This window comes from Harpia harpyja, chromosome 16 (genome assembly GCF_026419915.1).
Source record: "Harpia harpyja isolate bHarHar1 chromosome 16, bHarHar1 primary haplotype, whole genome shotgun sequence".
Taxonomy (NCBI): Eukaryota; Metazoa; Chordata; class Aves; order Accipitriformes; family Accipitridae; genus Harpia; species Harpia harpyja.
Window position 1 is genome coordinate 33896319 of NC_068955.1, and position 16382 is coordinate 33912700.

Here is a 16382-nt window from a genome sequence, read left to right on the forward strand (position 1 = left end):
GGAGCACAGTGAGCAGAGGGGTCATCAATATTTATTTCCCCCCCCCGCAAACACACCCTGTCCCGCTGGCACAGCACCACCACCCCCCAAGTCCAATAGAAAAATGGGGTGCAGCGGGTGCTGGGTGCTGCGCCGGCAGCTCGCAGGCATGGGGCTCATTGGGGCATCTCGGCGGGGGTCTCGGCACCTGGGGGCGCTGTGAGGGGGGGTGCCAGCAGCTCCCAGCTCCTTGGCTCGCCGCTGGCACTCGCAGGCCACCACCACGGGACTGATGAAGGCCACCAGCACCACGGCGATGAGCCCCAAGTTCATCTGGGGGGGGGGGGGGGGGGGGGGGCGTGTCAGGGCATGGGGCCAGGGGCCTGACGCCACCCAAGGGGGTGCCCCAGGCCAGCCCCACAGCCCCTCCAGGCCCCCTGTGCTAGGTGCAGGACCCCCATTCCCCAAGGAGCAGGACCCCCACCCTACGATGGGCCAGCACCCTGAACCTGCCATAGACCAGGGCCGGGACCCCCATCCCACCACAGGGCAGGACCCCCGTCCCTCCAGGGGGCAGCCGTGGGGCAGACACTCACGTAGAAGGGGTCCCCGCCGAGCGGCCCGCGCACCAGGGCGACGCAGGGGTACTGCAGCAGGGCCACCAGCGCTGACAGCGCCATGGCCAGCCCGTACAGCTTCCCAAAGTGCTGCGGGGGGAACCTGCCCGGCCACCAACACGTCACCTCCACACCCTGACACCCCCACCCTGCCACCCTGTCCCCTGCCACCCCCCAACCCTGCCACCATCCCCTGACACCTCTGACCTGTCCCCTGCCACCCCCATGATGACCCTGCCCCATCCCCTGCCACCACCCCCCTGGCCCCACCACTCTGTCCCCTGCCCTGACCCCCCCCCAACCTGTCCCCTGCCACCCCCATGATGACCCTGCCACCATCCCCTGCCATCCTGACCCCACCACCTTGACCCCCGCCACCACCCCCCTGACCCCACCGCCCCGTCCCCCGCCACCGCGGCGGCAGTGGCCGCAGGACTCACGCGATGGCCAGGAAGGCGGCATTGCCCCCGTAGAGGAAGGAGCGGCTGAGCACCTGCAGCACGAAGGTGGAGAACTGGACGGGCAGCATGGGCACTGCCGCGCAGACCGAGAAGAGCATGCACAGCGTCGCCGTCACCACCAGCGACAGCACGGACGCCCGCAGGTCAGCCAGCGCCCCGAGGGCTCCTGTGGGCACAGCGGGGTCAGGGCATTGCAGCGGTGGCACCCAGCCACGAGCCCTGCTGAGGGCGTGGGGGGGACATCGGCAGGACGGACGCTCCCCAGGGACCCGGGGGGGCTGGGGCTGGTTACCCTCGGGGCGGCGGGTCTTGCCCCGCTTGTGTCGGTCGAGGATGAGGCCGTTCCATGGGGCGCAGAGCACCCCGCAGAGCTGGGTGAAGGCAAAGGCATTGGTGTAGGTGCTCACTGTGGGGAGATGGTGTCAGGGCAGGCGGGGGCCAGACCCCACCGGGGTGTCCCCGGTCCTGCCCCCCTGTCCCGTCCCAGCGGCCGTGCCCTACCCAGGTGGGAGTCTCCGCGGGCCAGGTGGTCGAGGAGGGGGTTGAGGGTGCCGATGAAGAGGTAGTGGCGCAGCTGCATGACGGAGAGCCAGGCCACGTGCCAGGCGAAGACCCTCGAGCACACACAGGCCCTGAAGGACACCCCGGGGGGGTCCCCGTCGCCTGCGCCCCAGGGGTCAGGGGTGGGGACACGCCCAGACACGCCCGCCCAGGCCCCGCCCCCGGGCCCACCCACTGGAGGCTCCCCCCACATCCACCTACACGGCCACACCCCTTCGTCTGCATAGCCACGCCCACCCTCCAGCCACACCCATGCATGACCACACCTGTGCATAGCCACACCCAGCCTGGGCAAATCCCCTTCATCTGCATAGCCACACCCCACCCTTTGACCACACCCAGCCTGGGCAAACCCCCTTCATCTGCGTAGCCACGCCCACCCTTTGACCACACCCATGCACAGCCACACCTGCCCACCCCCGGGCCACACCCCCTTCATCTGCATAGCCAAGCCCACAGCTCACCCTTGCAGCCACACCCACCTCACATACATGCCAGTCACCAACACGCCCACGCCCACCCCAGATGAGCCCCTCCCCTCCCGCGCCCCCCCCCCCCCCGACAAGCCCCACCTCTGGCACCTCTGGGGGCGCTGGGCTCCAGGGGGGTCTCCTCGGGGCCGGCCTCCCCTGGCGGGCGCTTCTCCTCGTAGGTGCGGTACGACTGGGACCGCCCCGGGCACCGCAGCCTGCGGCACCACCCACCCCGTCACCCCCCGCACCCCACCGCCAGCAGGACAGTACCCACCACCACACATGGGATGGGACCCACCGCCACCCACGGGATGGGACCCGCTACCACCAGCAGGACAGGACCCACCACCCACAGGATGGGACCCACCACCACCACCCATGGGGTGGGACCCACCACCCACAGGATGGGACTCGCCACCCACAGGATGGGACCCGCCACCACCCATGGGACGGGATCCTCCACCACCCACGGCATGGGACCCGCCACCACCCACGGGACGGGACCTGCCACCACCCACGGGACGGGACCCGCCACCACCACCCATGGGACGGGAACCGCCACCACCACCCATGGGACGGGAACTGCCACCACCACCCATGGGACGGGAACTGCCACCACCCACGGGACGGGACCCACCACCACCCATGGGATGGGACCCACCACCACCCACGGGATGGGACCCACCACCACCACCCATAGGATGGGACCCGCCACCCACCATCCACAGGATGGACACTGCCACCACCCATGGGACAGGCATTGCCACCACCCACAGGACAGCACCGCCACCACCCGCGGGACAGGCACCACCACCGCCACCCCCCCAGGGGACGGGCACCGCTGCCCCGCGGGGCGCAGGCTGGGCCCCCCTACCCGTAGTCGTAGGCAGGGGGCAGCGGGTAGGGGATGTGGGTGCGGGGCATGAGGAAGAGGGTGCGCAGCAGGTGCCAGCCGCTGCAGGCCGCCATGAAGAGGAACATGGCCCGCAGGGACAGCCCGTGCTCGTACAGCACCTGCGGACGGGCACGGCGACAGGCTGAGCCACCGGCCCACGCCGGCCACACGCCACCGCCCCGGGGCCACGGCTGTGTCCCCACGTGTGGCCCCAGTGGTGGCTCGACTGTGGCCCCAAGTGTGTCCCTGGCTGTGGCCCCAGCTGTCCCAGCTGTGTCTCCAGCTGTGACCCAAATGTTCCCCACTCTGTCCCCAGCCCTCCCCGCGGTGCCTGAGCCAGGGACAGGCCCCTGGGGGCACCCAGCACCACCCCCCTGGCACCACCACATCTGCCCCCCGACCCCCACCTTGATGATGAGGAAGATGGCGGACGAGGAGTCGAAGGCTCCGTTGTAGAGCGTGATGATGATGGAGCGGTACTTCCCAAAGAGGTTGCCCACCTGGCGCAGAAAGACACACCCCCCCCGCACCATTAGGAACCCCCCAGCACTGGGCAGGGTGCCCCAGCCCCCAGGTGGGGGTCAGGGTGCTGGCAGGACTCACCTGCATGTTGGTGAGGAGGAGGAGGATGCCGCCCACCGACAGCATCGACATGGCCGGGAAGAGCAGCACCGCCAGCTCTGGGGACACAGGGGTCAGCAGGGACAAGGGGGGGTCCCCACCGGGTGCCCCCCCAGCGCTGGAGCACCAGTGCCCACAGGGTCTCACCTGGGGTGGAGAAGGCGACGAGCAGGGTCCCGCCAGTGTAGAGGGAGCTGAGACGTGGGGACAGCGGTGACACATGGGGACGGGACCCTGGGGGGCAGCTGGCACCCCCGCGCCCCGGCGCTACTGTCGCATTGGCACCCAGCACCCCAACACTTCGTGGGCACCCCACCACCGCCTGGCACCCTGGGGCCAAGGGACAGGGGGACATGGGGGGCCCCTACGGTTATGGGGGTGCCCTGGGGACATCAGGGACACCTGAGGGCATTTGGGGGGGGCTGGGGGCAATGGGGGGCCCCTGGGACTGTGGGGGGCATGGGACACGCTGGGGACATTTGGTGGCACTGGGGGACAGCTGCCAGGATGGGCTGTGACCCCCCAGTGCCCTGAAGGCAGCACCCTGGGCTGGCATGGGTGCCCCCCCAGCCAGCATGGGTGCCCCCCCCCAGTGCAGGCAGGGCCCTGCCTGCCCCACCCTGCCTGGCTGCCTTGATAACCACCCCACTCTCGATAACATCCCCCAGCCCAGCCTCCGCCACCAGCACCCTAACAACAAGCCCTCACCCCCCCGGGCACCCATGGGAGCCCCAGCCCCGCCTGCCAGCACTGCCCCCCCCTCCCCACGCCCACTCACATGGCGATGAGGCGGGCGACGGTGGTGCCGAAGCGGTCGAAGATGAAGCCCATGGGGAAGGTCACGAAGTTGTTCATGAAGGAGCCGATGGTGAAGACCAGGGAGAACTGCTCATCCTGCCAGCTGCAGTCTGCGGGGCGGCCGTCAGCGGGGATGCGGGCACAGGGACAGTGGGGACATGGGGTCCCGCAGGGCATCAGGACAGCAGGGACAGCAGGGACACAGGCATGGGGACAGGGGAGACGTGGGCACAGGGATAGCGGGGACGTGGGGCACCACAGGGCACCAGGACAGCAGGGGCACGGGGTGCTGCAGGGGATGGGAAAAATAGGGACCTGGGGCACCGGGACTGCAGGGACACAGGGCACCACAGGTCACCAGGACTGTGGGGACATGGGCCACTATAGGTCACCAAGTAGTGGGGACATGGGGCACCACAGGGCGTGGGGACAGTGGGGACCCAGGGACAAGGACAGTGGGAACCTGGGGCACCACAGGGCACCAGGCAATGGGGACATGTGGCACCTCGGGCCACCGGCACCACGTGGACATGGGCCAGCAGCACCCCAGGACACAGGCACATGGGGGACATGAGGCAGGACAAAAGCGAGGCCACGCCACCGCAGGCACGGGGCTGGTGGCCAGCGGTGGCCAGGGGACAGGGACCCTACCGGGCAGCAGGGTCCGGTTGGGGCTGGGGGTGGCGGTGGGCTGGCACAGGTCCTCGAAGTAGCCCAGGTCCTTGAGGACGAAGACGAGGGAGGCCCAGCCAAAGATGACACCGCAGAAGGCCCCGCACTCCAGCAGCCCCGAGAGGAGGGTCCCCAGGCGCTTGGCCAGCCCCGCGCCACCCCCCGCCATGGCACTGGCCTGGGGCGTCCCCGCTGCGCCTGTGGGGTGACAAACACCAGGGCGTCACACCCCGCCTGGCACTCAAGTGGTGACACCCCCCTGCACTCACCCAGCACCCAGAGTGGGGGGCTCGGGGGCACGTGGCTGCACGTGGCCACCCGGGCAAAGGCCACCGTGGTCCCAGCTCTGCCCCTTGTCCCCGTCTGCCGGCGGCTGGCACCGATCCCCTGCGCGTGCCAGGGCACAGGCAAGGACCCTGCTTGCAGCTGGGGTGTTGCACACCCATGCACACGTGCTTACATGCGTGCACGTGTGTTCACCGCGCATGCGCATGCATGCGCATGCATGCACACGCGTGCACATGTGCTGGGACCCCTCCTGCGCCCCAGCACACCCTCACCCACCTGCACGAGGCCAGTCTCTCCGGCTGTCACTGTCACCGTCGCTGCCGCCGCAGCGGAGTTTGGACCCTGGCAAGGGGTGCCTGGGGCAAGCGGTGCACACCCGCACCGTGCACACCCGCACCCCACCACCGGCACGGCCCCCCGCACTAACCTCCTGGGAGCACCGATGGGCCCCTTGGGGCTGCCGGCACCGGATAGTGGCTCGGTTCCCCCCTGCTGCACCAGGACTCCCCCCTCCACGGCCTCCTTATCTCCCCACTCCAGCCTGTCCCTGGCACAGCCCCTGGGGACGATGGCGTGCTGCCGGGCGCCCTGGTATGCACGTTGAGGACACTGGCACACACCCCCCCGGGGACACTGGCACAGTCGCTGGGAGCCTGGCACACCCCCCCTGAGGACACTGGCACCCCCCTGGGGACCTGGCACAGTCACTGGGAACCTGGCACGCACCGCCGGGGGCCCTAGCACACCCCTTGGGAACCTGGCAGGCTCCCTGGGGATGCTGGCACACTGCCAGGCGGGCTGACACAACCCCCGGGGACAGCGACACACCCCTGGGGTCCCAGCACACCCCATGGGGACCCTGACATGTCCCCTGGGGACACTGTCACCCCCTGGAGACCCCACCACTACACTGGGGACACTGTTACTACACTGCCGGGGGCCCGTCACCCTCCTGGCGAGCTGATGCACCCAGGGGACGCCCGGGCACCCTGTCACCCCGTCCGTCCCTTCAACCCCTGACCCACGTGGCTGGGACCCCCTCGGTGTCACCGGCACGACCCACAGCCAGGTGCTGCAGGCACCAAGGCCACGTCCCCTGGCCCGTCACTGTCACCCACATCCCCCCGTCCCACTCACCCGCAGGCTCTCTCGCTGCACCAAGCCCCCCGTCAGCGTGTCACTGTGTCACCGTCCCACAGCCGGTCCGCTCTGGCCGGTGTAATGGCCGTTAATGAGGCCTCATTACAGCGGTCGGGCGGCTAAAGATTAACCCGGCACCTCAGCCAGCTGGTGCCGGACCCCGCGGCCCGGGGGGGGCTGCGCTATCTTTAGCCACCCCGCGGGGGGGCAGGGGCCAGGGCACCCACTGGGGGGGGCACCGGGGGGGCCGTGGGGAGCCGGGGGCCGTCGCCTTCCCGGCGCTGCCGGTGACACCCTGCTGCCGCGGCGGGCAGCTGCCAGGGACACCCTGAGACACCACGTCATGGGTGTCACTGCCTGGGGCACCTCCAGACACCCGCTGTGGGTGTCATTTGCCACCAAGCCGTACTGGTGTGTCCCAGCCATACCGGTCTCCCCAAGCCATACCGGCGTGTCCTAGCCATACCGGCCACCCTAAGCCATACCGGCGTGTCCTAGCCACACTGGTGTCTCCCGGCCAGACTGGAGAGCCCCCCCTACTGGTGAGCCCCCCCTCAATGGCGAGCCCCCCATACTGGTGAGCCCTCTGTGGGGGAGCAGGAGGGTCCGGGACCCCTGGCACCGGTGACCCCAGCTGCGCTGGCCCTGCCGTGTCCTCCCCAGCTCACCCCGAGCCCTGACCAGGGGGCAGGGCACGACCCCCCCACCCCCCCACCCCAGCAGCAAGGGACCCCCGAGTCCGGCAGGGCGCAGGGCTGGCTCGGGCCTCGCTCCAGCTCCTCCAGCCTTCCTCATTTCGGTGATGAATGGCGAGGAAGAGCAGTTCTTCACTGCGGGGACTTCCCCGTCCCCAACAGCGAGCACGTGGCTTCCCTGAAGGCTGCCGTGGGGCTGGGCCGCGGGTGCCCCCCCCACCCCGCTGCCCTCCCGCGCGGGGTGTCCCCGCTGTGGGCACCGCCAGCGCCCCACGGAGCAGGGGCAGGGGCAGCGGTGTGGGGCAGGCGGGCAGCGGCGGCAGCCCCGGCCGTGGGGACTTTGCCCGTGCACGTGTGGCGGGGGGACACGTGTGGCGGGGGGGGCGCACGTGCCCCTGGGGGTGGGCAGCCGTGGGGCACGGCCGTGCCAGCGCCCAGAGCCTGCCCCACGCCACGGGGGGCACCGGGGCACCCTGCGAGGCCCGAGGGTGCTCGGGGGGGGGGGGGGGGAGTGTAGGGCACATGGTGGCAGGTAGGCTAGCCGGGATGGGGGGGGGACGGCCTGCCACCCACCCCCACCGCCGCCCCCCATCACCCCCCGTTGCGTCCACAGGACCCCCCCACCCCCACGGCCCCCCCCAGCGGGACAGTCCGCTGCCGCCCCCCGGGGGGGGGCTGAAACCATCCGGGCCCCTCCGCTCCCGCTCGGCTCCTCCCGCCGCCCCGCGGCATCCCCGGCGCTGCTCACCCGCGACCCGCGGTCCGGCGTGGCGTAGCGGGGCCGGCGCAGCTGCCCGGCCCGGCCCGGCCCGGTGCTGCCGTTTCTGCCCGCCGGGTCCCGGTGCTACCGATGCTGCCCGCCGGGTCCCGGTGCTGCCCGCCCTTTCCCGGCGGCGGGGCGGAGCGGCCCCGCCCCCCCCGGGCGCGGCGGTGGGGGGGTGCGGGAGGCGGCCCCGGTGCGGCGGCCCCGGGAGGGGGGGCACGCCGTGGGTCCGCCCCGGGAGGGGCTGTCCCGGCTGAGACCCCTCCCCACGGCGTGCCACGGCGCTGCCCACCCCCCCCCAGTGTCCGCCCCCCGCCGGAGCCATCCCTGTGCCACCCGTGGGTGTGTCACCCCTCTGCCGCCCCCCCCAATCCCCTTGTGTGTGCCCCCCGTGTCATCCCTCTGCCCCCCCCATGTCACCTCCGGGTGTGCCACCCTCTTACCTGGTGTCCCTGAGATGTCCTCCAGCTGCGGCCACCCTTGGGCCACCCTTGGGCCACCCTTGGGCCACGCTGGGCCACCCCTGGGCCACCCTTAGGCCACCCCCGGGCCACCCCCAGCTGTGCCACCCCAAAGCCATCCCCGGGCCGGCCCCCCCCGTGCCACCTCCGGGCCGCCACCCCCCCCGTGCCATCCCCCAGCGTGCCATCCTGCCTGTGCTGTGCCAGGCTCTGCCCGTGTCTCTGGCTGCTCATGGCCACTGCTGTCCCTGCCCGTCCCTGGCACCCACCCCGCAGCCTGCCTGGCCCTGTGCCCTACCTGGGGCACCCCCCACATCCCTGTCACCACCCTCCCCTTGGCCGCCCACGCCATGTCTGCTCCTCCATCCATCTGTCCTCCCGCCATCCGTCCACCCGTCCATCCCTCGGTGCTTCCAGCCACCTGTCCTGTCCCCACCCGTCCCCACCCCTCCAGCCAGCCGTTCATCTGCTCAGCCAGCCACCCATCTGTCTGTCCATCACCCATCCATCTGTCCATCACCCATCCACCCATCTGTCCGTCACCCATCCCTCTGCCCATCATCCACCCGTCTGTCTGTCACCCAACCATCTGTCCCCCTAAAACCACAACTCTATCCATCCTCACGCCTGTTCGGCCGGCCGTCTGTCCCGCTGCCCATCCAGCTGCCCATCACCTGCCCTGCCTGCGTCCTGCCAGCCCTCCTGCCCTCACCTGCCTTTCCCTCCACCATCCAGCTGTCTGTCTGGCTGTCCTCCTCTCCAGCTGTCCTCCACCCCAGCTGTCCTCCACCTGGCTGTCCATCCATCTGTCCTTCTCTCTAGCTGTCCTCCACCCGACTGTCTGTCTGTCCTCCTCCCTTCCAGCTGTCCTCCACCTGGGTGGCTGTCCAGCTGTTCTCCTCTCCGGCTGTCCTCTCCAGCTGTTCTCCACCCAGCTGTCTGTCCAGCTGTCCTCCTCTCTAGCTGTCCTCCACCCAACTGTCCATCCATCTGTCCTCCTCTCCAGCTGTCCTCCACCCAGCTGTCTGTCCGGCTGTCCATCTCTCCAGCTGTCCTCCACCTGGCTGTCCAGCAGCTCTCTGTCCTCCTCTCTAGCTGTTCTCCTCTCCAGCTGTCCTCCATCCACCTGCCCATCTGGCTGCCCTCTCTATCTGTCCTCCACCTGTCTGTCCAGCTGTCTATCCTCTCCAGCTGTCCTTCACCTGGCTGTCCATCCATCTGTCCTTCTCTCTAGCTGCCCTCCACCCGGCTGTCTGTCCAGCTGTCCTCCTCTCCAGCTGTCTGTCCGGCTGTCCTCTCCAGCTGTCCTCCACCCGGCTGTCTGTCTGGCTGTCCTCCTCTCCAGCTGTCCTCCACCCCAGCTGTCCTCCACCTGGCTGTCCATCCATCTGTCCTTCTCTCTAGCTGTCCTCCACCCGACTGTCTGTCTGTCCTCCTCCCTTCCAGCTGTCCTCCACCTGGGTGGCTGTCCAGCTGTTCTCCTCTCCGGCTGTCCTCTCCAGCTGTTCTCCACCCAGCTGTCTGTCCAGCTGTCCTCCTCTCTAGCTGTCCTCCACCCAACTGTCCATCCATCTGTCCTCCTCTCCAGCTGTCCTCCACCCAGCTGTCTGTCCGGCTGTCCATCTCTCCAGCTGTCCTCCACCTGGCTGTCCAGCAGCTCTCTGTCCTCCTCTCTAGCTGTTCTCCTCTCCAGCTGTCCTCCATCCACCTGTCCATCTGGCTGCCCTCTCTATCTGTCCTCCACCTGGCTGTCCAGCTGTCTGTCCTCTGCGGCTGTCCTCCACCCGGCCCTCCTTCCACCCATCCTTCATGGACCCCCACCATCCATCTCTGCCAGCCCCGGGCCTGGCCGGTGGCATCAGGACGTGTCCCTCTGCCCGCCCCGTCCCCAGGTCCCCCCAGGCGGGTGGGCGCCAGCACCCACTGGTGGGTGCATCCCTCTGGGACACCCTGCAGACCCTATGGGCTGGGGCGCACCCCCCCTCCCCCGGCACGGCTGCCGGGGCGTGCCCCTGTCGGGGTGCCCGCGGGCAGCGGCAGGGGGTGGGGGTGGGGGGAGCGGACGGCGGCCCCCTGAGTCAGCCCCGCACCGCCCACGCCCCCACCCACGGGTGCCCGCCGCGCCTGCCGCGCCAGCTTGTGGTATTTCGCTCGCCGGGAGCCGCGCCGGAGACGGCGCCCGCAAACGCGCCGCCGGTGCCAGCTTGTGCCGCCGCAGCCCGGCGCGGCCACGCGTGTGCCCCCCTCCCGCCCCAGGCGGGCAACGGCGGGGGGGGGGGGCGCTGCCAGCCCCCGCCGGCGCGGCCCCACGGGGGGGGAGTTCGCCGCTGCCCCGGGTGGGAGCGGCGCGCTCGGCCCCACGGACAGCGCCGCCGTCCCGCGTGGGCGCGGGGCGAGCGACGCGGCCCACCCTCCCTCACCCCCCCGCCCCCCCGCCCGGCGCCCTCCCGGCGGCCCCGCGGCCCCCCCCCCCGCCGGCAGCCCCCGCCGGGGTCCCGGGGTCCGTGCGGGCGCCGCGGCCTGGCGCGAGCCGCGAGACCGTGGGAGCGGGGCAGGGAGGGGCGGGCGGCACGCGCCCCGTCCCGCGCTGGCGGCCCCCCCGCGCCCCCCCCCCCCGCGAGTCCCGCCCGCCCGGTGGGGGCACCCGCCGCCGAGCCCCCTCCCGGCGGGGCTCCCCTCTGTGGGTCCCGCAGCGCGTCCCCCCTCTCCCCGCCGAGGGTCCCCCGTGGACTGCCCCCCCCCTCCCCGCGTGGAGCGGGGCGGGCCGGCCCGGGAAGGGTTAAGCGGCGGGGCCGGCGGCGGGGGGCGGAGCGCGGCCGCCCCGGGATAAGGCGCGGCGCGGGGCAGGGCTCAGCCCCACCGGAGCCGCGGGCAGAGCCGTGCCGAGCCCAGCCCGAGCCCACCCGTGCCCGCAGCCCACCCGTGCCATGCCCCGGGGCGGCGGCGGCGGCTGCTGCTGCTGCTGCTCCTCCCGGCGGCGCGGCGGGGGTGAAGGGGGCGAGCAAGCCCCCGCGGCACCGGCCATGAGCCCCCGGGCAGCGGGCAGCGCCTGAGCGGCGGCCCCGCCATGCGGTCCCCCACGGCTGGGGACCTGCCCCAAGGTAGGCGTGGGGACGGGCGGGGGGACCCACGGGTGTCGGGAGAGCCCCGGGGGGGGGGGGAGGAGCCCCGGGGTGCCACCCTGGAGAGCACGGTCCCGCCTCGGGGTGCCCCGGGGGCTCTTGGGGTGCCCGCGGCAGCGCGGGCCGTGGGTGCCCCGGGGTGCGTGGGGAGCCTGGGGCCGCCCGAGGGCGCCCGGCCCGGCGTGGGGGCACGGACCCGGGGCACCTCAGGGTGCTCCCCCCCCCTCGCCGCCCGCGGGCTGCCCGGTGCAGCTCCGGCGGCGCGCAGCCCGGCGTGGGGGTGCCCCGCGACCCACGGGGGACTCGGTGCAGCTCTAGGACTCGCCGCCCGCCGTGGGGGTGCCCCGGGACCCACGGGGAGCCCCGGCGTCAGCCCGGGGTGCGGGTGCCCCCCTCGGCGCACTCTGTGCGGCACCGGGGTGCATAACCCGACGTGGGGGTGCCCCGCGACCCACGGGGTACCCGGTGCCACCCTAGGACCCCCAGTCCGTGCAGTACCCACGAGCAGCGCGCCGGTTCCGTACCAGGACCTGGGGGGCGGGGTTGGCACGGGGGGGGGAAAACGATGCCCAGGAACCGGTGACTTCAGCTCCCAACTGAGTCAGCCCGCGGCGAGGGGGAGTGACAGATGGGACGCGGGTGGGGGGCGCACGCCGGCACGGGGCGCCGGGGGAGGGGGGCGGCGCTGAGCAGCTGCGCCGGACGCCTCCGTGGGTGGGTGGGGGGGGTGTCCCCCCCCCACCGAGGCGCACCGGGGGAGGGGAGGGGAGGGGGGGGTGGCCCCCCCGGTGCACCTCCGGTGCACCTCCGGTGCACCGGGGGGCCAACTCCCCTCTCCCCTCCCCCGGTACCGGCGGCTGGAGCATCCACGCATCCCCGGGCGTGGGGCCAGGCGGCCGGGTTGAATTATGGATGAAGCTCTCGGGTTGCAGCCGCGGGGGGGGTGGGGTGGGAGGGGGGGGATGGACACGGGGGGGGGGGGGGGGGGGAGCGGCGGCGCTGAACACCCGGAGCGGCGGCGGCGCGTGTCACCGGCGAGAGCGTCAGCCCGCGCGCCCACGCGCGCCCCGCCCCGCACGTGGCCGCGGCACGCGCGCACGTGGCGCCGCCCCGTTGGCGGGGGGGCTCACCGGGGGGCGGGGGGGGAGGAGGCATACCCCCCTCCCCCGAGTGTATGGGGGGTGTGGGGTGGCCAGGGACCGTGGGGCCCGGGTGGGTCAAGGCACGGCCCCGGGGGTCCCGGGGAGGACGGTGCAAGGAGGTGGTCGGTTTTTGGGGTGCCCAGCCCTGTGGGGCGGATATGGTCCTATGGGCCAGCATGGCCCTGGGGGGGCGTCTTTGGGGAGCACAGCCCTATGGGGCTGACACAGGCCTGGGGGGCACGGGCGTGAAGGATGGGCATGGCCCCGCGGGGTGGGCACGGCCCCGGGGGGCTCCTGGGGCACCGTGGCCCTATGGGCTGGTCGTGGTCCTGGGGGGCTCCGAGGGGCGCCTGGCCCTGATGGGGTGGGCATGGCCTTGGGGTTCTCCTGGGGGACCGCGGCCATAGGTGCGGGCACGGCCCCGGGGGGGTTCCTGGGCCGCCGTGGCCGCGTGGGAGGCTCCGTGGGGTGCAGATCCCAGGGCGCCCCGTGCCCGTGGCGGGGGGGGGGGGCTGCCTGGGTAGGACCCTGCCGGGGCGGTGGGTGCGCGGGGCCGGGCCGGGGCAGCGCCCCAGACGGTGCCCCGCGCTGATGCCCCGCTGTGCCCGCAGGCGGGCGCCTGGCGGCCCTGCTGCTGGCGGCGCTGGCGTGGGTGCCCGGCGGGGCGCCCGCCTGCCCCGCGCTCTGCACCTGCTACGTCTCGCCGCCCACCGTCAGCTGCCAGGCCAACAACTTCTCCTCGGTGCCCGCGGGGCTCCCGCCCGGCGCCCGCCGCCTCTTCCTGCAGAACAACGTCATCGGGGCGCTGCGGGCGGGCACCTTCGGGCCCAGCACCGTCACCCTCTGGCTCTACTCCAACAACATCTCCTCCATCCAGCCGGGCACCTTCCGCCACCTGCCCGCCCTGGAGGAGCTCGACCTGGGTGACAACCCCCACCTCCGCGTCCTGGCCCCCGACACCTTCCACGGCCTCCGGCGCCTCCAGGCCCTGCACCTCTACCGGTGCCAGCTGGCCAGCCTGCCCAGCGCCATCTTCCGCGGCCTCCACAGCCTCCAGTACCTCTACCTGCAGGAGAACGGGCTGCTCTACCTGCAGGTCCGCCACGGCCCCGGGGCTGCCCCGGCGCAGCTGTGGGGTGCACGTGGGGCAGGGCTCTGGGGGTGCCCGAGGGGCAGGGGGGTGGCGGGTGATGCCCACGGGGCAGGGGATGGGGGAGGCGGTTGAAGCAGGGTGGTGGGTGATGCCTTCAGGGCATGGGCAGGGGACCAGGCTCTGCGGGAGACCCACAGGGCAAGGTGAGGGGTGACACCCATGGAGCGGGGACACAGGGCAGGGTGAGGGGTGACATCCGTGGAGCCAGGGTGTGGGACAAGGTGATGCTCACGGAGCCAGCACGTGGGGCAGAGTGACAGGGGATGCTCACAGAGCAGGGACAGAGCAATGGCCACGGGGCAGTGTCATGGGTGATGCCAGCAGGGCCTGGACACTGGAGAGGGCTCTTGGCAATATGCATGGGACAAGGTGCTGGGTGATGCCCATGGGGAAGGGTGATGCCTGCAGGACAAGGACACGGGGCAAGGCTCCGGGCACAGCCCACGGAGCAAGGCTCTGCGGGACAGTCACAGGCAGCTCTCCGGGTGATGCCCACCATGCAGGGACACGGGGCAGTGCTGGGGGCTCCCCGGTGGGGCTGCATGCCCCGCACCCACCCCACCTCTCCCCCCTTCCACTGCAGGACGACCTCTTTGCCGACCTGGCCAACCTGAGCCACCTCTTCCTACACGGGAACCGGGTGCGGGCGCTATCGGAGGGCGTCTTCCGAGGGTTGCCCAGCCTGGACCGCCTGCTGCTGCACGCCAACCGCCTGGTCGCCATCCACCGCCGCGCCTTCCGGGGCCTGGCCCGCCTCACCATCCTCTACCTGTTCAACAACAGCCTGGCGGCGCTGCCCGGGGACCCGCTGGCCGCCCTGCCCGCCCTCCAGTTCCTGCGCCTCAACGCCAACCCCTGGGCCTGCGACTGCCGCGCTCGCCCGCTCTGGGCTTGGTTCCGGCGCACCCGCGTCTCCAGCTCCCCCGTCCCCTGCGCCAGCCCCCCGCACCGCCGTGGCACCGACCTGCGCCACCTCCGCCCCCGCGACTTCGACGCCTGCCCCGAGGAGGAGGAGGAGGAGGAGGAGGAAGATGGCGGCGGTGGGGTGGCGGTGATGGGCACCCCCGGACGGGCGCTGGGTCGCCCCGGCACCCTCCCGGCCGCGCCGCCCTCTGCCTTCTACCGCGACGGCCTGCCCCCCCACGACCTGCGGGGACCCCAGCCCCGGCCGCCCCCTCCTTCCCGCGACTCCCGCGGCCCCCCCGGGGATGCCCGCTGCCCCCAGGCGCCCTGCGCCCCCATGGCCGCCGCCGCCCCCCGCCAGCCCCACGTCCTCCTGCCCCTCCTGGGTCTGCTCCTGCCCCAGCTCTGAGCCCCCACCCCCCGGCGCCCCAGGGGGGTCCCGGCTCCTCGGGGTACCTGTGCCCCCCTTCTTCCCAGGGGAGGCCCCTAGAACTGTGGGGGGTGGCCGGGGGGGGTGGGCAGGATGCAGGGGCGTCCCCCCGATCCTGAGTGGGAAAAACCCCCAACAGGAACCAAAAGGTGGGAAATTATTTATTAAAAATGGTCTTATTTTGGGAGAGCGGGGCCTGGCTGCTGCGGGGGGTGGGGGCAGGGGGGGCTGCTGCTTTTCCAGGTCACCGCCTGCTCCTCCTGAAATATTGATGGCACCGCCGCCACTGCGCCCAGGCGGCTGGAGAGCAGCGAGGCGTGCATGGCTTGCTGCGGGGACGGACGGGGGGGGGGGGATGGACAGACAACCCCCCCACATTGCCGCACCCTGAGCCGCAGGGTGTGCGCGCACAAGCGCCCGCCACCGTGCACTGCGCGCCCCTCGCTGTGCATCGCACACCCGCTGCCGTGCAGCACTCGCCACCGCAGGGCCCGGTGACACGACCGCCGTCGCCCCGGCTGGTGACACCCGTGCCGCTGGCACCCCGCACCCTTCGCAGGGTGCTGGCAGCGCAGGCGGCCAGCGGGTGTAACGGGAGCCGCGGGGCACGGAGCCACCGCCCACACTGTCACCCGCACCCTGCACAGCCTGACCCACTTGCCAGCAGGCGCTGATGCGCAGGCAGTGCCGCACCGCCGGGCTGCAGACAGGCAGACGGATACGTGGATGCTGCCCAGCCGTGGCCTGGGTCCCTTTGGGTGGGTGTCACCCCAGGGGTGCCCCTCTGCAGGTGTTCTTCACCCAGGGTCAGGGTGTCCCTGCAGGGGACATCTGCAGGAGAGCTGGTGCAGCTCTCTGGGTGTCCCTGTGTGGGTGTCCCTTGTCCTCTCCGACTGTCCCTGTGGGTGCCTGGTTATGCCTGTGCGTGTCCTGGTTGTCCCTCCCCCAGTGTCTCTAGATGTCCCCGTGTGGTCCTTGTCCTTGTCCAGGCGTGGGTGTCTGGGCTGTCCCCATGCGGGTGTCCCTGGGGTATCCCTGCGTGGTCCCTGTCTGTGCGTCCCCGACCAGGGCTGGGGGGCTCGGGGATGTCCCTGCGTGGGTGTCCCTGTGTGCCTGTCCCTCTCCAGCTGCTCCAGGGCTGTGTGACTCTGGGGGGGTTCCCCCAGCCGTCCCCCCGGGTGTCCCCTGGCCGACAGGCAGACAGGGAG

At 72.2% G+C, this 16382-nt stretch overlaps 2 protein-coding genes across 2 annotated transcripts; one reads left to right on the forward strand and one right to left on the reverse strand.

Moving 5' to 3' along the window:
• Positions 1-13: 13 nt before the first annotated feature.
• Positions 14-5823, reverse strand: SLC43A3 (solute carrier family 43 member 3). Its single transcript, XM_052810870.1, is given in 14 exon segments — positions 14-206; positions 208-312; positions 576-699; positions 1037-1223; positions 1350-1463; positions 1559-1720; positions 2191-2306; positions 2966-3105; positions 3394-3486; positions 3590-3666; positions 3755-3801; positions 4386-4515; positions 5057-5275; positions 5642-5823. Coding segments are annotated over 13 exon segments (1536 nt in total). The 5' UTR covers positions 5247-5275; positions 5642-5823; the 3' UTR covers positions 14-155.
• A 5365-nt stretch (positions 5824-11188) lies between these two features.
• Positions 11189-15361, forward strand: RTN4RL2 (reticulon 4 receptor like 2). The gene is made up of 3 exons (XM_052810874.1): positions 11189-11525; positions 13300-13784; positions 14425-15361. Exons 1-3 carry the CDS (start codon positions 11492-11494, stop codon positions 15151-15153), a joined length of 1248 nt encoding a protein of 415 aa, XP_052666834.1. The 5' UTR covers positions 11189-11491; the 3' UTR covers positions 15154-15361.
• The last annotated feature ends 1021 nt before the right edge of the window (positions 15362-16382 follow it).